This window comes from Spinacia oleracea, chromosome 4 (assembly GCF_020520425.1).
Source record: "Spinacia oleracea cultivar Varoflay chromosome 4, BTI_SOV_V1, whole genome shotgun sequence".
NCBI lineage: Eukaryota > Viridiplantae > Streptophyta > Magnoliopsida > Caryophyllales > Amaranthaceae > Spinacia > Spinacia oleracea.
Window position 1 is genome coordinate 30,830,236 of NC_079490.1, and position 22,011 is coordinate 30,852,246.

The 22,011-nt window shown below is 41.9% G+C and overlaps 2 protein-coding genes across 2 annotated transcripts; both read right to left on the bottom strand.

Moving 5' to 3' along the window:
- Positions 1-16,616: 16,616 nt before the first annotated feature.
- On the bottom strand, positions 16,617-18,217 carry LOC110805237 (uncharacterized). The gene is made up of 2 exons (XM_022010840.2): positions 17,486-18,217; positions 16,617-17,414 (listed from the first exon to the last, which is right to left on the bottom strand). The coding sequence occupies exons 1-2, from the start codon at positions 18,215-18,217 to the stop codon at positions 16,617-16,619; spliced, it is 1,530 nt and encodes a 509-aa protein (XP_021866532.2).
- A 2,007-nt stretch (positions 18,218-20,224) lies between these two features.
- Positions 20,225-20,869, bottom strand: LOC130471431 (uncharacterized). Its single transcript, XM_056841551.1, has one exon. The coding sequence runs from the start codon at positions 20,867-20,869 to the stop codon at positions 20,225-20,227; it is 645 nt and encodes a 214-aa protein (XP_056697529.1).
- Positions 20,870-22,011: the final 1,142 nt, after the last annotated feature.

Sequence of the window (22,011 nt, forward strand, 5' to 3'; positions counted from 1 at the left end):
AACGAGGGTGGCGCAAGACTTTCAAATGGACTAACGCTCGTGGGATGAAGTTCAAGATATCTGCGGGAGAGGGTCCGATGTACGAAGAATTAGAGTCTGAATCCGAGTCTGACTCTGAGTCCGAACCTAGCAAAATTGTAACCCCTCCCAAAAATAGTTTAGACCCGGAAATCTCTACTCCGGGAGATCTCTTTGATGTAATGCTTCATGACTTTAATAAGATAAACAAAACTTTTGAGTATGTGCCGCTTAAAAATCCGAGTAATAATGCAGAATGTCTCGCCACTAATGAGCACGAAAAAGAGCCAGAAGAGGAATATACCGAACTAATAAAAGATGTAAGTGAGCAAGAACTCAAAACTCCTATAATTGAGGACACAGAATCGGTAAATATTGGAACAGAAGAAAATCCTAAAATTATTAAAATTGGCCTCACCTTAACTCCCACTGAAAAGGCCGATCTAATCTCCACTTTGCGGGAATTCGAGGGTGTCTTTGCTTGGTCCTACAAAGACATGCCAGGAATAGATCGAGAAATCGCTGAGCATAAAATTCCGCTAGATCCCAAAATGACGCCAGTAAAACAAAAGCTACGGCGGCTCAAACCAGAGATAGCCTTGAAAATAAAAGAAGAAGTCACTAAGCAATTAGACGCCGGCTTTATAAAATGCTCCAACTACCCAGAATGGGTGGCCAATATTGTCCCCGTAGCTAAAAAAGATGGACGAGTGCGAATGTGCGTAGACTTTCGAGACCTCAACAAAGCCAGCCCTAAAGATGACTTCCCTCTACCTCACATTGACATACTAGTAGACAACACCGCAGAACACGCGCTCCTCTCCTTTATGGACGGGTACGCCGGATATAACCAAATACTCATGGCAGAAGAAGACATGGAAAAAACAACTTTCATTACCCCTTGGGGGACATATTGTTACACTGTAATGCCTTTTGGTTTGAAAAACACGGGGGCCACCTATCAAAGAACAGCCACCACGTTACTCCATGACATGATACATAAAGAAATCGAGGTCTATGTGACGACATGATCGTCAAATCTAAAGACCGGCGCGGTCACCTCCCGGCACTTAAAAAGTTCTTCACCCGAATCTTGAAATATAACATGAGACTAAATCCACAAAAATGTGTGTTCGAGGTAACCTCGGGAAAATTTCTAGGATATGTTGTTAGTACGCGAGGAATCGAGATTGACCCATCTAAGATCAAAGCCATTACCGAAATGCCCCCACCAAAAACTGAAAAACAGATAAGGGGCTTCCTAGGAAAGCTGCAATACATTAGTAGGTTCATTTCCAAGCTCACTATGACTTGTGAGCCAATATTCAAAAAATTAAGAAAAGAAGAAAAGATCAAATGGGATGAACAATGCCAAACTGCCTTCGATAAAATCAAAGAATACCTAAGCAAACCACCCGTCCTCTCCCCGCCTTTACCTGGAATCCCTTTACGCCTATACCTAACCGTCACGGATACTGCAGCAGGAGCTATGCTCTCACAGTGTGTACATGGATCCGAGCGAGCCATTTACTACTTGAGCAAGAAGTTCATACAGTACGAGATGAGATACACAGAACTTGAGAAAACCTGTCTCGCCCTCGTCTGGGCATCCAAAAAACTCAGACATTACCTATTGGCCCACACTGTTCATATAGTGTCACAACTAGATCCCTTAAAATACATGTTCGAAAAGCCCGCCCTAAATGGTCGCCTGTCCAGGTGGCTAGTCATGCTCTCAGAATTCGACCTAAAATTCATGTTGGAAAAAACAATCAAAGGAAGAGCGGTAGCCGAATTCCTGGCCGAGCATGCCACGAATGAGGAAACCACGGAAGCTTACCTCCTCCCCGACGAGGAACTTCTGATGATACAAGACGACTATTGGACACTATACTTCGATGGCGCGTCCAACCAAAAAGGATGCGGCGTCGGAGTTCTCCTAGTCAGTCCCGAAGGAGCCCATATACCAATTTCCGTCAAACTTGACTTCGAGGCCACAAACAATGCCGCCGAATACGAGGCCTGCATAGTTGGGCTAGAGGCCGCAGTTAGCCTCGGAGTCAAATACCTACAAGTCTTCGGGGATTCTTCCCTAATAATCAACCATATATCCAAAAGATGGAAGGTCCGAAGCACTAGTCTCTCAAAATATCAAGCTCACTTGGACCAAATAGTCGAGCAATTTGAAAAAATCGAGTATACGTACTTGCCAAGAGACGACAACCAATTCGCGGATGCACTAGCGAAGCTAGCTTCAATGCTCAACATCCCGAATGAATGGGACGGAATGACCCTTCGGGTCGAGTGAAGGAAAGAGTCGGCTTATTGTTGTGCCATAGACTCCGAACCTGAAAACACCGAAGAAGAACCATGGTACACGGACATCTTTCGTTACAAAACAAGTGGGGAATTCCCCCCAAGCACTTCCCCGCGAGCACAAAAGGCCCTACGCCTCCTCGCTTCACAATATAGCATAATTCTGGGAGAACTGTACAAATACACGCCGAATAAAATCAAATTACTTTGTGTCCATCAAAACCAAGCCCAAAGACTGATGGAAGAATACCATAACGGCGTGTGCGGACCCCATATGAACGGAAAAATGCTATCCCGAAAAATATCCCGCTCAGGATACTATTGGACCACTATGGAAATTGATTGTCATCACTTTGTAAAAACTTGCCCAAAATGCCAAATCTTCAGTAACCTTAACCATTTGCCTCCCTCAGAACTATACACCTTCACTTCTCCATGGCCCTTTTCCACCTGGGATATAGATATAATCGGCAAGGTAACACCAACAGGCGTAGGGGGACACGAGTACGTTTTAGTCGCAATTGATTACTTCACTAAATGGGTAGAGGCAGTCTCCTATGCAAAATTAACAGCCAAACATGTCGCTCGATTCCTAGAAAAGAACATATTCTGTCGATACGGGGTTCCACATGAAATCATAAGTGACCAAGGTTCCCACTTCAGGGCCGAAGTCCAAGACCTGCTCAAAAAATATCATGTCAAACACCATAAATCCTCTCCCTACAGGCCGCAAATGAACGGCGCGGTAGAGGCGGCCAACAAAAATATTAAAGTCATAATCGAAAAAATGGCCGAAAATTATAAGGATTGGCCCAATAAATTACACTTCGCATTATGGGGCTATCGAACCTCAATCCGCACCTCCATTGGACTAACACCCTACTCCTTGGTATACGGAATGGAAGCAGTCCAACCGGTCGAGTTGGAGATTCCCTCCCTCCGGATCGTCCTAGAAAGCAAGCTACCCGAAGCTGATTGGGTTCAAGCTAGGTACGACGAACTCGTCCTTTTAGACGAACAGAGGTTGAGAGCTCTACATCACGTGCAAGTGTATCAAAAGCGCATCGCAAGGCAATTCAACAAAAGAGTCAAACCTCGAAACATCAAAGAAGGCGATTTTGTATTAAAAGAAGTCCGCGCACCTACTACGGACCCTCGAGGAAAATTCCGGCCTAACTGGACAGGACCGTATTTTGTAAAGACCATCCTACCTGGCGGAGCAGTCCAACTAGCTGACATAGATGGAGCGGAATTCGCTAACCTCACAAACTTAGACCAATTAAAAAGGTACTATATTTAAATTCAGTCCAGAGTTAAGGCATCTAATAAAACACATTAAGACTCATAAGCAAACATTCTGCGCATTACTCTAAGCAAACGGCATAAAACTCGATAAAGTAGAAAAAGCGAAGGACAAAACTTCAACGCCCAGGACTGGGCGCTGTTATTTTTCACGCCCAGGCCTGGGCGCCGATATTTCCTTCGCCCTAGATCGGGCATCATTCTCTCTTGCCACCTACCCTCCCGCTTCTGCAAAGTGTTCGTACTCCTTTTTCTAACCCTCAAAAGAACCACGAACACTTGGGGGGAAGCAGGCGTGTAATGAACACCCTTTCAAATTTTTTTTTTTTCAAAAGCTAGAACTACGCGCGACCTGATTCTGACAAGATACGTAGGCAATCCTTCTCAAGGATTCGGTCCAATAAAAATTAAAAAAATAATAAAGTCATGCAACGCATCAAGAAGAAAATATATTGCAAAGGGCACTCTACCCTAACCCATGCACGGGCAAGACCAAATAGAATGAAAAAACAAAGCCACAAGAATTTCCAGGAACAAGCCCAACAAAGGAGTATGGCACGAGTCGGCAAAAAACAAAAATAGTGAACATGCATATGTAATACCCCAAGTAGTCTGTTAGTCTAAAAATATGTGTGCACTCTTATATGAACTCATTATTTTTACGAAAGTCTTTTCCTTTTCAAAATTCGTCGTTGGTTTAGAAAGCTAATATTGTTATGATATGTTAAAACAAAGCCCACGGAAGGCTCAAAACATTCTTGCACCAAAAATCGCAAAAAATATATATATACATGCGGAATACAAGAATGAATATGTACAAAACAGGAGGTAAGCCTAAGACTCGTCATCGGCTCCATGTCTCCAAGCCTCGCCGGTCCATCCACTCCACTCCCCGTGGTATGAGGGCCCCCAGCCAGAGTCACCCCAAAATGAGGTTGTGACTGCAACTCGGGGCTAGGCTCTCGGGCCACCGACACGGAACGTCGCCTACGCTCCGGCTCGGACCTCTCCCCGGAAGAACTCACCCCCGCGTCAGAACAGCGATGCCGTAGGCGAGTGCCGTCCCCTCTCTCTCTCACGACGACCGTGTCCCCCGCCCGAGGGACCCGCGTCGTCGGCCCCAGCACGTCCAGCAACCGTCTGCAAAAAAAAAGAGACAAAAAGAGAGTGAATAACCGAAATCCAAACAAAAGGTACAGATCAAAAAAAAAGAGGGCACATTACCCGAGTAGAGTGGGGGCTCCTGCAAGGAAGTGCAGACCGAGCTCGAACCAACGCGGACTTCAACCGGTTGACCACCCCCACCATCGCATTGGCCGTACGGGCCGGAACCTGAAACAAGAATGTCAGTAAAAAAGAAAGAAAAAATATAAGAAGAGTACACAAATAAAAGGTGCATACCGCCTCTACTCCCTCAGGGAGAGGAGCATGGAAAACCCGGTCTTCCGGGAAAGTCTCCACAATCTCGGATCCACTCTCTTCGGTATACGAGATCCGAGCATCGGGAAGCACCCATCCCCCCAACGAAGGGTCAGGACCCTCCTGCACAAAACACAGTAGGCATAAACACATGCGCACGAGCATGAAAACACTAAAATCAATACAAAGAGAGGAGGCAACTTACAGCGCCAGGCTCCGGGAGACGAAGAGAATCCTGGATAAACTGGTAATAGCTAGCTCCCTCTATCACCAACTCCGTCGCCGGCACGCCAGTCCTCGAGTGGACCCTCCACGACTCGCCTATCGAGCGAGTAGACAGCATGGTCGCAGGTGGAGGCCTGGGCACCGAAAAAGCCCCGACCGTCTGCATACGTACCCGCTCTCCCAGGTACCAGACAGGGTCCCGGCGGCCAACGAACAAGACCCGCATCTGGCTCAGGGCATAACTATCCCTGATCGAAGCATGGGTACCCCTAAAAGAGAGCCATGGGGTCCAAACCACCTGTTTTTGTACAAACCTAGTCAGATCTCGCACATAAAAAATAATATAAAAGAATGACGAAATACGAGATAGAGGATAAGATTCTGTACATGCTCAGGGTTCCCGTCCCGGATAAGATCCCACACGGTATCGGGCGGTGGACGCACTGTCAGCTTCTTCTTCCAACCCCAACGGCGACCGGCAGGGAACTCCAAAGGCCTCTGCCCCTTTCGGGGAGCCAGCCAAGGTAAGTGCTCAAAGGCCCACAGCTGCAAAAAAGAGAAGGACAATAAAACATTAAAAAAAAAAGGCCCGGTAAAAGCGAGAAAACAAAAGAAAGTCTAGGCACATACCTCGATCAAGCGCGGCACTCCCGCTAATGTAATCACAAAGTGACGTCTACTCGGGTCCGAGTCGCGCACCGACAAACTCATCTGGCCGACAAGCGTCGCATAGCCCAAATCGCCCCAGCGATGGTCACCCAGTGTAGACACGTCCTCTACCATGCCTATTCACCTCGGGTCAAAGGTGTCAGTCGGACCCGATAGAAAAGTGGAAGTAATAAAATGGAGGTAGAACAGCCGAGCCTGTCTCAAAGGCGACTCCTCTACCCCATGCTCCAAAGCCCACATCAGGTCAGCGAAAGGTATCCCACGGGCTGGTACGAAGGTAATCTACTACCCATCCACGAGCCCAGGAGCCTGGTACCCTCAGCAACAGTCGGCGATGGGCCATCCGACCTCAGACGAACGGGGTTCCCTGTAAAGGTCAAACCCGTCAAAGCTGTGTAGTCCTCAGGAGTGATCGTCATCTCGCCCCAAGGAAAATGGAAGGTGTTGGTGGTATCCCACCACCACCTCATGAACGACCGCAGAAAGGACAGGGAGATTTTAAGCCGCAGTATCTCCCAGAAGGTCTCAACCACAGGAAACAGTGAGCTTGCCCTCACCAAGGCCTGGGCGTCCGAGCTCAGATAGCTAAAAACGGTCTCACTCGTCGCTGCGCCATAGCCGCGAACCGTAGTCTCTCTCCTCGCGTGAAGGCGGAAAGTCACGTGGTGCTCTAGGTCGTAGTGCAGATCACGACCGTCGTAGAGCTCAGGGCCCACCCATAGGGGACCCGGGCCGGTAGACTGACGCGTCATGCCACGCTCCTCGTGGCCACCAGGAGGGGGTAACGACTCGTCATACATGCTGATCAACAATACAACAAGGCATTATACCTTTGACAAAATCGGCACTCATACCGATCCCTAAAAAGAGTGCATTTCACTCATGAAATGGAGTCATAAAATTTCTGTTCCCTAAAAGCATGATATTAAGTTCATACTTAGCAAAATTCCCTAAGTAAAAATTAACTCCAGCAAAATCAAAATTCTCCCATGATTTGTCACCCATGAATTATGAGGAACGCAAGCAATATACCAAAAATACCTACATTATAAGAAAATACTAGGGTCGTAGGTATACTTGGGGGCTAGCAGGAAAATGCCCAAATTCAACAAAAGTCAACATACTTGCAAAAATTAACATGCACAAACTAATTAACATGTTATGTGGAACATTTCCAACTATCTAATTGAAGGAAAGGGGCACAAAATTAAAAAACCCCAAATCAATTTCATGCACAAAAATACTTGACAAAAATACTGAAATTGACAAAAAAGCTCAAAATTACTGAAAAATACTTACATTGGGAAGATTAGGAAGTGATTTGGAGTAGAATTCGTGAAGAAAAGTGAAGGAAACGAGCAAAAATCAGTAGAAAGAAGTGAAGAGTTTGAGCGAAAATGGTGGAAATGGGAAAGGAAGGAGACGGTCCGCGTATTTAAAGACCAGCCTTCCCCTTCGCATTTTCAACGCCCAGCTCTGGGCGTTAGAAATTCAAGCGCCCAAAGCTGAGCGCTGAAAATGCTTCCCAGACAGCGAATATTCGCTGTCGGGCACGCGTACTCCCCTATTTTGTGTAAGATATCCGTTATCTTGATATTTCTTTCCAAAAAAAAACGTTATTTTGAAAAAAAAAATAATAAAAATTGTTAAACAAAAATATACACAGTGTGGACCCACTTATAGGACACATCTAATCAGGAAATATTACGACCCACCAACAGGTTGTAATCACAAAAGCCCTTCTACATAGGCAAAATAAGAAATTCAAAATGGGCTCGCCCACCCTCAGCGGGCGGGGTCTGCATCACTAGCCGCGCAGGTCCTCAGTTTTCGAAAGAAATAAAATCTTCAAATTTAAAATAGGCTCGCCATCTTCAGCCGGCGGGGTCTACGGCGCAAACCACGTAGGTCCTTATTTTCAAAAAAGCAAAATAAATTTCAAAATAGATTCGTCCACTTCTATCGGACGGGGTGTCCACCCTTAGCGGACAGGTTCGCCATCTTCAGCCGGCGGGGTCTACGTCACAAACCGCGTAGGTCCTTATTTTCAAAACATCAAAACAGATTCGTCCACTTCTATCGGACGGGGCGTCCACCCTCAGCGGACAGGCTCGCCCACCTTCAGCGGGCGGGGTCTGCGTCACTAACCGCGCAGGTCCTTAGTCGCTGCAGCGATAACCTTTTTCGGTTTTCCCTTTTTCCAAAAATTAAAGGATTGGTTTTCCGTTTTTCCAAAAAAGAACGGTGTGCTGGATTTTCCTTCGTTTTACGTCCTATAAAAACAAGGGGGTTTTCTCGTTTAGCTAGCCCTGAAAATGAGAATCTTTAAAAACGTTTTACCTCGTGATTGGGCTTGGCCAGGCCCAATTACACTTTACATCTTTAATTTCGAAAACATCTGTAGCTACTCCCAATGACAAAGTGAGGGAGTTTCTACGCACCTTTAGATCCTTCCAATGACAAAGTAAGGAAGTTTCTATACTATCAGTTGACAGATCCCAATGACACGTGAGGGATATGTCGACACTTCAAGTGATGACCCTTAAGTCAAATGTTATCACTCGGGGGCTCGTGAGACCCTCGCATAACAGGTCACATACACCATGGCTTGTGTGACGCAATCCGTCTAATACTTTGACCATCGTCTTACTCCAAGACTCAGTCAAAGTGGGGGCTAACTGAAGACACCTACTTTTGTCCCCGTTCCCGCAAGGGAAAGGTTCGATGATGAAAGCGTAAATCTCCACTTGACAACGCATCTCCTATAAAATAAACGAATCTCGATTCCCCATTTCATTTCACCCGAAACTTGCTATTTATGGAAACCTGCTAAAAATAGTAATTGTCGTAAAAGGTAGCTTCTAAAAGTGGCAAATCATAAAAGATAGAAACCTGTCAGAATTAGGTGTTGCATTCCAACGTAAATCCTAAATGAGATAGAAAACTGCGAGAATCCTATTCCTAATATGATTCAGAAATAAGAGTTACGTATTAATTAAAATCCTAACGAGCCTAGAGTTCGTAACGGGCCCAGACGCATTCCGTCATAAAATTGATACGCGCTAAAAGACTCGAATTAATCTCAAACTCTACGGATTTCAGGAATCCGAATCTGACTAAAGAAAACAGCCCAGACCCTATTTTCAACGCCTGGCTCTGGGCGCCGAAATCTTCGGCGCCCAGGCCTGGGCGCTGAAAATACCTGGGTACGTGTTTTTTCCTAATTCTTTGTGGATTAGAACTCTGCAATTCTATCTTTCCATGAACTCTTCCCTATAAATAGGCCCCTAAACTCGACGTGAAGACACACAACAACACACAATTATATTCTGAGTATTGACTCCAACCCTTAGCCTAAGCCTCTCGCTGCGAAACTGTTCACGCGTTCTGTCGCAATCGATCCATAAATCGAACAGAACGTATCCTGTCCCATAATTAAGATTCGTTAAATAAAAAGGAGAAATAGCAAAGTCAAAGTGGTTAGTTTTCTGAGAACCGTGACGCACCTCTCAAGGGTGCGTCGTAATGTGTCCCTTTTCGATGATTTAACTGCTTTCCTCGCCCTTTTTATGAACTGTTAAACTAACCTAATCTGATTGTTCTATCACGCCTAACAAATATAATATTTTTGGGAAATCGGATTATCATGCTAGGTCCCTTAATGCTACTTAAATCAGATAATCACGATCGAATTAGTGTTATATGTTACATATTGCTAAAATCAACTCAGATTAGTTTAATAGTTAATGCATGTCCCTTCAATTATTTATGCTGAGCTAGTAAGGATATCCTGCCTCTGGAGTTATCGACGAGCGAAGTACTCCTCTCGGTAGTTACAGTCCCCCGAACCCTCAATCTCTACCTTGCGGGTGTATATTGAGAGATCCCCACACCAGGGATCACAAGGGAACCTACGGCCGTCGTGGTCAAACATAATTGCACTCCCTTTATGTCACGATAACCGGGTTTTGTCAATTTTTCTCATTGTCGTTAAAAACTGAATGGCGACTCCTATATTACTAGTCAATTGGGTGTATACTCACAGGAAATCTAATTACACTTGATTGAATAAAAAGAATCGTCACACCCACGAGGGACAAGGTCACGCATTATCCTCGCGCTTTTTCGACCCCCTCACACCATGTACATAGTTTATTCCAACATTTGACTGAGGAAGATGTTTTGTCATCCAATTGCCATATGTACCAATATGCAATCATTGCTTGAATTATAGACTTTGAGCATTACGATTATGCATGAGGTTTCAACACAATCCATGCCATGAATTTGCTTGTAACCTTTAGCAACTAATCTAGCTTTGTGTGTGAACACAATTCCATGTTTGATGGTTTTTATCCTTAAAACCAATTTGCAACCAATAGATGTAAAATCTATTCTTGCAAATCAACAAAATTTCAATTTTGTCATCAAAACATTGGTTATGTTTTATGGCCTTTAACCAACTAAAACATTTGAGTCTATATATGGCCTCTAACCATTTTAGGGAATCTGGGTTTCGTCATAGCTTTCTTACAAGTCACAAACTCATTAATCTACGTGATAATAGTTTGACTGCAAGTTGTAGGTTTCTTCAATATCTAATAGAAGAATCTCATAGTTTCAGTGACTTGAACTCTATGCCTACTTGGGTATAGAACATCAAACAATAGAATATCAACAGGCACTTTGAGAGTCCTTTGAATATTTTATTCTCCTTGAAGCACTTGTAAAGTCTTTTAAAGCCACTTCTAAAGTCCTTAAAGAATAAGTTCATATTTTCTGAAGCACTTCGAAAAGCCTTCGGAATGTCCGTTTATGTTTGTTGTTCGCCTCGAAGACTTTCGAGGTCTATTTTCTCCCACTTGTCATTTTGGAAACGAATCTCCAAAAGGACATTATTTCGAGCAAACAAACATTATGTTCTAAAAAAAAATTCGTGGTAGAAACAATACCCTTGTGTCTTATTTGAATAAATCACAATGAAACATATATCTATACCTAGGCCTTAGTTTGTCGAATGATAAACACTAAGCTCCCACTGAGTTTAGCAACTCTCTAGATATATATTATGAAAAGATATTCTGAAATTACTTTTCAATAGCTTTGACGAATTTGGTTTAGTTTGGTGGTAGTTGAGCATTTTGTTTTAGAAATTATAGGAAAGGTCTTTATGATTCATCATTGATCGAATCGTGTACTAATTGACTTCGATCATTCCAACTTAGATATGCCATATCTTATGGAGCTAGATCGTGAAATTACAACACACAAACATTGATGATCATTTTGGTCTCAAGTAATCATTAACATGATCTATCCTAGATCTTTATGATTTCTTACCATGCGGATTTTATACTTCTAAATCTTTGAACTAGCCAAACGGATTCAAACTTATATCCCTTTGAGTAAATAAACCTATATTCACTCAAATCCATGTGAAATAATAAAGTCATAAAATCTTTCTTTAGCTTTGAACTCTATCGTCTAGGAGTTCTAACAATAGTTCATATCTTTTGTTACTTTCAACAAGTAAGACTTTCTTGTCTTGAATTGATCTAGAAATCAATCAACTTTCAAAAGTCCATCAAAAATAGAGCTTATGAATGTTAACTTGTTGATATGGTCTAAGCAACAATGCCAAAGATTAGTGAAACTCAAATCAAGGGGCTGATTTGAACCTAGTAAAGTTATATTGTTAAAGAGTTGTTTGTTTTAATCAAGCATATTGACTCAACCCGTAAATGACCATTTCATTCAAATAAACAAACAAACATTGTTTTTGTTTTATTTTTTTGGAATGTGAGTCTTTCTGTGTTTGAAGCAGAAATTTAGGTATGCTGATTATGGAACAAAATAACCATTAAGTTCCAGCCATGAAAGGACTTAAAACAAACTAGATGACCCTACAACTAATGTATCATTGCCATGCTTCATTCCCCACTTGTAGGCCATTAGTGTAGCCTAGCTTCCATTGTTTGAGTTATTACCGAAGTAAGAACCTCAAGCGGTATATGATACCAAGGAAGTTTGATTGCTAGGTTACTACTCTTTACATATAAACTTATAGGTAGAAACGGAATCGTAAATTCCTTTCATTTGTTCCTTGTTTTCCTATTTCTTGTACCCTTTCTTATAGTCTTAAGAATTGTATTCTTTAGTGTTGACTTTTATATTTTGTTTAGACATGTCCAATGTCACTCCAACAAAGTTCTTACCATTTTATTTATGTTGAAAATTCTGTTTCAACTAGATGATCTTACCAGAAGCTTCTAAAGTTCTCTAAGCATCGATCTATTCGAATGTCTAAGGACTAGACTCATTCGAGAATTAAATGGAAAAAAAATTTAGGTTGTTAACCATTGTTAAAGCTGAGCGTTTAAACTCAATGCTTTATGATCTCAAAACTACAGTGTATTTTGAATTCACAAGCACCAATTGCTTTGCCATTCGACTTTGATACTCGAAAACAACCATAAAAGTCGATATAAGAAACGTACATTTTAAATTGCTCACTTTCTCTCATTTCCGTGAATCGTTCTTGGACTCAGTACCAATCGAGGAAATTTACTGTTACCTTTCTAAAATGATTTACTGCAGTGCAAGATATTTAATTATAAACAATAATTAAAACATACATTGAAGCATGCAAAGTCTAAACATTTATCATGAATAATAACTTGAAATTAAAGCAATCATGCAATTCAAACAAGTTATTAGCATTTTATTCGATTTTATTGTTTCGGCAGGTGTGAATAAAATGATTCCAAGACCCTAAAATCATTGAAGAATTAAGCACATTATGTATTTTGACTCAATTCTAAAATACTTTAGGTAAGCAAAAGCCTTTTGCTAATAGTCTAGAAACTACTCTTGGTTAATACGTACGTCTAAGATCTTATTAGGTAAACCTATCAATTTTTCCACGGCATAAAAGGACTCCTTACTTATATCGTTGAGTTTCACCAAAACTAACATGTACTCACAATTATTTGTGTACCTTACCCCTTTAGGATCAATAAGTAACACCTCGCTGAGCGTAATCTATTACTAGATTGATGTAAAGGTTATCCAAGTAAGTGTTATTTTGGCATGGCACCTTTTAACTCAATTTTTAAGTTTGGAACTTAAGGCTCTTACTATGTTGCTTCAATCTCATGCATATTTAAGACATATTTAAAAGCAATAAATAACTTAAAGCATGCATAAGATAAATGTGATCTAGTATGGCCCAACTTCATCTTGAAACTTCAACTTCAAAGTCCGTCTTGAAAATGGATTAGAAACTTCATCTTGAATTTCACCGTGGGAGGCTCCATTTTCTTCAAACAGGATCAGCTGATTAAACTAATTACAACTATTTGATGGTACGCAGACCATATTTGAATTGAAAAACAAATTTGGTGCATTAGACCAATTACATTCAAATTAATGGTACGCATACCATATTTTCTATCCTATTTGGGCCATACTAGTCACTTCATAACCTGCAAAACAGTACATATACAATATATACCATTCACCCATTCATTATCATGAATGGCCCACATAGCTGGTTAGTAAAAACACATTGTATGTATCACATAAATATTTGCAGCAATTAAACAAGGGCACCAATAATGTACCAATTATTCAGTCCTTATTAATTCTAATCAAGTTGTTTAACCTTAAAGGATTTGTAGACCTAATCAAGAGTTTATGACTAAAATTGCTCCCACTTAAACCAATAACTTTATATGCTTTACTAATTTTAAACATAAAAATGTATTTCTAGTCTAACTGGAAACATACAAATTTAATTAAAATTTAAAGCTCATATAAAATTATAATCGAATCCATTTATTTAATTTATTTTTCAGTTGAATTAAATGAATTTAAATTAATTCAAGGTTTAATTTTAGTAAAATAATTAGTATAAATAAAATTTATAATAATTATAATATTCAAAATTAAAATCCGAGAAAACAATTTAAATTATTAATTTTAAAATTAATTAAAATTATTTCCGAACTGAAAATCTCAAATTAAAATTCAAAACGATTCAATCATAACACGACGAGCACTTGAGCTTGCGCCCAAGTCCCATCGTGTGCACGACTGGTCGCTGCACAAGGCACGCATAGCTCCACGCAACACGCAGCCACAGGCCACACGCACACGCAGCCATCGCTGGCCACGCTGCGCGCAGCCTCTGTGTTGTGTCGCGTCTGCTGCTGCTTTCCCTCGCGAGGCATCGCTCGCTGCACGCGAGCCAGCGCTCGCTGGCGGGAGCCTTCACTCGCTGGCGCGAGGCAGTACGCGCTGTGGCGCAGCTCGCTTGCTGCCCACACACGACTGCTCACTTTGTCCTGCCCCTCGCCCACGCCCATCGCATAGCACACACGGCCAGCACCTTTGTTTCGCGCGCGCGCCATGCTATGCTGCTCGCTGCATTCGTACCGCACGGGCGACGAGCTCCCTTGCTCGTTGTCGCGTGCCCGCACTATACAACACCCCTTAAGGGTAACACGTAGCTTCCTTTGCTTTGTGCGTGCAACATTTATGAGCGTTTTCATAAAAATTTAAAATTTTTAATTTAAAATTAACGACAAATTAATAAATCATATTAATTTCATAATTTTAGGGCGAAAAATCGAAAATTTATTAATTAATTAATTTTCGATTAACATGGATTCAAATCTAGGTCATAAAAATTTAAAATTTAACATAAATTAACAATTTTTATGGAGGATTTTAATCATGGATACCTAATTAAATTATTAATTAATTATGAAAAACAAATCAATTCTAAATTATTCGAATTTCAACAAAGTAATCATAATTACAAATTAGGTTGTATAATTAACAAGTCTAGGCATTCATAATTGTTAAACATATACTGTAGGTCAATCAAAAACTCAAGATTTATCAACAAGAATCACAAATATTCAATTTAACATCTTAAATTTACAAACTTTTGCGTTCGAAAAACTTAAACCTCCGAAAAGTCATAGTTAGGCTTCGAATTTGGGAATTCTAGGTTCCCCCTAAAAATATTCTTTTTGTCAAAATTTTAGAATGCCTTTTACATGCGAAATTGACACAAAAATCACTCGATTTGGATGAGTAACGAATATTCTGCCGAAAAACTGGTACATATAATTAAATAAACGCAATTTGCAATTAATTACGAAAACTAATCACCCCTTTAATTCCTTGCAAATTTGTAAAATTTAACCATGTTCATGCAATTTAGATTATGAAAATAATAAGAGGCTCGTGATACCACTGTTATGTTATGATACATATGACAAAACATAAATCATGCGGAAAACCTTAATGCCAGGAAACATATTATTTACACATAATCATTTAGCATAATTCAGATGCATACACTTTGTAGCGTGCCCTCCCTAGCTGCGCCCGAACCGAACAAGAACAAGTCTTTAGGACTCCAAGTGTCGTCCCTCCGTAGATAGTCCACAGCACGTCCGGATCCGCCTTAAGCTTGACCAACTAGAATCGCCCTTAAGGTTCTAAGAATTTTCGGCTAATAGGCTACAAGTGTATGGCTGATTTTGTTCCAAAATCTTACCTTTGAATACTTCAATCCTCGATGTAAATATGTGACCCTAGGCACCTATTTATAGAGTTTATGAAAAGGAATTATAATCCTATTAGGATACTAATTAGTTTAATTAGAATTTCATTAAAACTCTTTTAAACTAATTCTATCTTTATTAGGATTAGGATTTAATCAATGAACGAATTCCATCAGGTTTAGGATTCGTATCAAACACAAACATTGCACGATCACGAGCGTACCGCACAGCCCGCGCAGGCCTTGCGGCTGCGAGCAGGCGCTGCTCGCAGCCCACGAGCGTCAGCCCGCGCGCGCGCGCCTTGGCCTTTGCTGGGCCTGGCCTTGCGTTGGGCCTGGCGTGGCCTTGGCTGCGTTGTGTTGGGCGCTTGGCTTGTTGGGCGATGGCCTGGCTTCGTGCTGGGCCTTCGTCTAGCAAGTCTCGTCCGATGCTAATTCGTACGATACGCTTCCGATTAAATTCTCGATTCCGGAATTTATTTCCGATACGAACAATATTTAATATTTTCGATTCCTTAATTAATTTCCGTTTCGAACAAATATTTAATATATCCGTTTCCGGAATTATTTTCCGATTTCGATAATATTTCCGTTTCTGACAATATTTCCGTTTCCGGCAATATTTCCGATTCCGGCAATATTCCATTTCCAATATTATTTTCCGATACGTACCATGTTTCCGTTTCCGGCAACATCTACGACTTGGATAATATTTATATTTCCGATACGATCCATATTTCCGTTTCCGGCAATATCATCGTTTCCGGAGTATTCACTTGCTTGCCTTTGACGATCTCAGCTCCCACTGAAACCAAGATCCGTCGATTCCGAATATCCATAGATGGAGTATTTAATGCCATTAAATACTTGATCCGTTTACGTACTATTTGTGTGACCCTACGGGTTCAGTCAAGAGTAAGTTGTGGATTAATATTATTAATTCCACTTGAACTGAAGCGGCCTCTAGCTAGGCATTCAGCTCACTTGATCTCACTGAATTATTAACTTGTTAATTAATACTGAACCGCATTTATTAGACTTAACATTATATGCATACTTGGACCAAGGGCATTATTTCCTTTACCTGTCTTTAGGACTTTCGAGTCTCTTCCGGCTTGGCTTTCTTAGCCAGTGGCTGGGGGGTACTTGTCCCTCTCTTGAGGCTGTTAACATAGCAACGCCTGCCCACTTGTTGATCCCCAAAGATTTTTCCCGCGGTGGCATCTTCCAACTCAAACTGCATGAGAAGTTGGTACACAGAGATTGCGGCTTTTATTTTGTTTAGTAGGGACCGGCCTAAGATGACGTTGTATGGTAAGGAGATATCAACGACAAGAAATTGTACTAGCAATCGCCTTCCTTTGTTCTTGGGACCCAACATGACGGGTAGCTTGATAGTGCCTTGGGGATGGACGGCTTGACCTCCGAAAACAATGAGTGGTTGGGAGATGGTTTTTAGATCATCTTTGGAATACTTGAGCCCTTCTAGACACTTTAGAGTAATGATGTCGGCGGATGATCCACTATCCACTAACACTCGCCCTACCATTGAGTTAGCGACTCTCATCTCGATGACCAGGGGATCGTCATGGGACTCTTGAATTGGGTGGCTAGTGTTCCCACCAAATGTCATCACCGGGGCTGTTTGAGAAGCCGATGCCACTTTTAGGACTTGATGTTTAAGTGCCCATAAGCTATCCTTCGCCTTGCTCACAGACCCGCCTGTTGCCAAGCCTCCGGCTATCACTCCAATGTAGTCTCTCGTATCATCACTAGGGGACTCCTTTTCTTTGGATTTTGCTTTTGGGGGAGGATTCTTCCTTAAGTAATTATTCAGCTTGCCCTTGTCAGCCAAGTGATCCAGTGCCTTTTTCAGCTCCCTACAAATCTTTGTGTTGTGCCCACACTCGTGGTGAAACTCACACCAAAGTGACTTGTCTCGCTTTGCTTCTGGCGTACGATTGCAGGTGGCTTAGGGAGGATGTCTTTTCCTTTGAGATCAAGGTAAATCTCCCGCCTATTGCAGTTATACCTCGGATCCTCACCATGGTCATCAACCATAACTGACTTTTTGAGGGAGGGTTGAGTTTGGTCGTGGCTGCTGTTTTTCTTCTTCTTGTCAGATTTTGGGGTCTCTCCCCAATTGGGCTTTTGTTTTTGCCTTGTTCCACTCTCACCACCCCAATTGATTTCACAAATATCTGTGGCTTGAATGTTCCTTTGGGCCTTCTCCATTGCTTCCTCGAGGTTGGACACCCCGGACTTGATCAACTCGAATTTGAAGTCATCTGGCTGAAGCCCTGTCAAGAGGGCTGCAAACTTGGTTTCGTCCTTGAGATTGTGTATCTTTAGGACTTCTTCGTTGAACCTCTTGATATAGTTGCGAATGGTTTCCGTCTCTCCCTGTCTGACCGCCATCAAGTTAACACTTGTCTTTTGATGTCTTCGACCTGCACCGAATGGACTGATGAACACCTTTTCAAGCTTACTATAGCTCTTGATACTCCCCTTCGGCACGTGCTTGTTGAAACAGATAAGCGCAAGACCCTTCAAGGTGGTGGGGAAGTACCTGCACCAAGTAGCTCCACACCCAGTCTGAACGTCCATTTGAGCCGCATAGGCGGCCATGTGCTCTTCTGGATCCGAAGTACCATCGAAAGGCTCGATGGTAGGGACCTTGATGAGCGGCATTTACGTCGCTCTAGGCCTAGGATTTTATAGAATTTTATTATGCTTTTTGATAGTTTTGTATAGTTTTGTTGCATTTTTATCCCCTTATTCCATCTATGAACTTTTCAGGTAAAAATGTTGGAAATGATGGAAAACACTTGAGGATTGCTCGAAACAAGCCCGTGCGATCGCACAGAATTTCTGTGTGTTCGCACGGGTCAGCAGATTTGCCTCCAAAGTCAAGCAGGCTCGTGCGCTCGTGCTCCCAGATTGTGTGTTCGCACGAAATCGAAAAAACGATGCAGGAACTATTTGGGATTTCGTGCGATCGCACAGAAAAAGAGCCCGCTCGCACGGATTTTTGGTGGGCTCGCACTGAATTTCCGTGCGAGCACATGAAGATTTTTGAGAATTTGGCTAAGTCAAGCCCGTGCGATCGCACGGTTTGTGGGCACGATCGCACAGATCGAAGAAGAAAATTCGTCGCTGAGCTCGCTCGCACTAAACCACAACCCGCTCGCACTGATGCGATCGCATCTGGGTATGCCCGTTCGCACGGCTGCGCGGGATCCCCTTTTCGAGTTTAAACTTCTCATTTTTAGGGGTTAGTATAAATAGAATTTTCATTATTTTTATTAGATACTCCCTCCGTTTCTTTTTGTTTGTTACGTTTGAACTTTTGCATGTTTATTAACGTATAATAAAGATTCTTTTTCTTTTTATTGAAAAAATAAACTCAAGTAATACCTCAATCCACTAATCATTACAACAACCAATAAGATTGTTTTATTTATAAAATGGACCAATAATGGAAAAGCACAAAGATTGCTAACTTAACATATTTGGGAAATTGTAAAGAAATTTAATGAGTTGAAAATTTTTGACCAATTAAAATTAAAAGATGGCACAAAAAAAGATAGTATAATAAGTTTATAAAAAGAAAGATTCTCTCACGTAACAAACATTGTGAAACACCTTAAAAGGAATACGTAACAAACAAAATGAAACGGAGGGAGTAGTTAATTTCAGAAATAGAATTTAGGAAGTTTTAGGAGGTTTGCTCTTCAAGCTAGTGTTCTAGAGAGAGAAACTCATTGATTTCAAGCTTCAAATCTGTAATTTCTTCAACTCTTCTCTTTTCCTTTCAATTTAATTCAAGTTCTTAGTATTTTGTTCATGCTAATCTGTCATAGTTCTTTGATTGTTCTTCAACTTCTTGAATTTCTTTTGCTTTGATTTTAATTCCATTAATTCTCAATTCTCTAGTTGTTGATTTTAGTTTGCAACTGAATTCTTGATTCTCTCCTCTTATTCCTTCAATTTCATGCTTGCTAGCCTAGTATTAATGGATTTCTTGATTTGTAGAATGATTAGTGAGTAGAATTAGGTTAGGGAAAGGGGAGAATCTAGGGGCTTAATTAGGGGAAATAGATGATTGGATTGATGAATGATTGATGTAATTAAATTGATTTAGTGCTAGGATTTTCCATGACCAATTGAGTAGTAGTTGCAAATGCTAATTGATTGGATTTGAGTGGAATGCATAGGCTAGGTTTGGCAAGACATTGTGAGCCTAATCCGTGCAAGTGAATGATTGTTCCTATTATATGCAAGCTTATCTAGCTTAGGATTAGGCGAAAGCTCTTCTATAGGCTAGGTTGCTTCGCGTGCTCCATTCGAGAGGTGGTGAGCACGTCATTTGGTTTCATTCCCCTATGTGCTATGTCATTGCATCATTCATGATTATTTAGATAGTAGTTCATTTCCCCCGATTTCCCTAGCCTATCCCCAACTCCCTAACGTTTCCCTTTCTTGATTCAAATTAGCATAATTGTTAGTTTTAGTTTCTTAGCGATAATTCAAACCAAACTTCTTGTTCGAACTAGCTTGACTCTCAACTCGATAACCACCGTTTCTTTGGGACGATCCCTATACTTGCCACTATATTTCATATAGTTGGTTAGTCTAGCGGTTCTATAAATTTTGTTTGGTGAGGTGTTGATCTATCAACGACGGAAAAACACCCTATCAGACCTTCACTTTGTCTCGGCGAGGGGTGTTCATTATCTCTTGGGAGAAGGGAGCGAGAGCCTCCTGTAATGATGAAGTGTGCATGTGCCTATCATTTCTTGGTGGAGGGAAGCCCCATCTTCCTCTTGGGGAGGTATGCCTACCTCTACTCTCTGGGAGAGGCGAGTATGTTCGCTCACGGCGTGGAGGACTCCTTCCTATTCTTGAGGATGAACGATGCCTAGGGCGATGAGAGAATGAATGAGCCCCTGGCTGTTGATCGGGGAGTGAAACCCTTGTCCTGGGGGAATGGCCTCTAGTCCGGCTAGGGGGTGAGTGACGTCTCCTTGTGGGAGAAGGTGTGTGCCTCCATAGAGATGTCCTTCGGGAGCTGACCTTGATCGGTTTGACTTGCTTTGAAGGAGTGGGGTGGTCTCGTGCGGAGGCCGTAGTCTTGGCACTAGAGGGGGGTAGACCTCGGGTGATCCTATCGTTCCTGATGGCTTCTCTGGTTTGTTCGAGGCGCCTCCTGTGCAAGAGGTCTCGAGCATCAAGGTCTCCTCTGTGCAGCTGTCGCTCTTCAATTACCCGACGTGCATCTTGACTGGCCCTTGGTTGGTGAGGGTGAGGTTGTGCCCCACCCCTGTCACCTAGCCTGTCCATCACACTTCGAGGCTGTGCCCTGTGGATGATATGAGATGATGTGCTCGCCCTTGAGCTGGTAGGGTGGTTTGGCTGTTTCCTTTAAGGTCCCTCTCCCATTCCTTGGAGGTTGTGGATAGCCTTATTGACTTGAGCAGCCAAATGCTCCAGATCCTTTCTGGTGACCAAGTTCTCAGGGTGACCTTCGACATGGGGTTGTTGGTTCTCATGGTCCTGATCACCATCGTGATCATCTCCGTTCCGCGGAGTAGGCATCAACACGTAATTGGGATGAGACTCTGATCGATGAGAGGAGGAGTGTTGTCTGGTTCGTCGAGTGTTAACCATGGCTTGTAGTTGACTTCCCCACAGACGGCGCCAACTGTTTCTGCGAAGAAAATGCAAGTGTGAAAATAGGGGAAACCTCGTCAACCAGGCTGTTGTTTTCCTCCAATCGGCCGTTATTTTTCCTATAAAAAGGGCAAACGTAAACTGGCTCGGGGGGGTTCCCGAGAAAACCCTCTCCGACGCTCAAGTCAGTTCTTGTAGAGAGAGAAAGTAGTGAGAGAGTCAGTGTGAGAATATTGCATACCTGAGTAATGATTAGGTGAAACATATTTATAGTAATGCAGGATGGCATTATTAGTAAATACCGGCAAGTGTAGGGGTATGAAATCTTGGGCCTGTAGGGGGCTGAGATATGGGCCCCTAACTTCTGGTCTGAGCCCATCAAGAGGTTTGTGTTTGAGGGTATTTTCAGTAATTTCCCATAAAAGGGTATTTTTGTAATTTTGTGTAAAAAGTGAGTTCCACAGGAGGCCCGAACAACTACAATTTTGAATTTAAAGATTTCTTCCTTTAAAAAACAACGTCCCTAGAGTGAGTTCCTATAGTAAGAAACGTCACCTGATTTGAGGTAATTTTGCAAACTTGAATATTAACATGCACCAAGCGTAGTTGTGTGGTAAGACTGGTCACTCTTATATATATATATATATATATATATATATATATATATATATATATATATATATATATATATATATATATATATATGTGTGTTCTTTTTATAATCTTTTTTCTCATTAATATTTTCCTCTACTTTTATTTTTGCACGTGTACATAAGAAGAGAGTGGGTGAGAGTGTATAATTCAAATGTAAA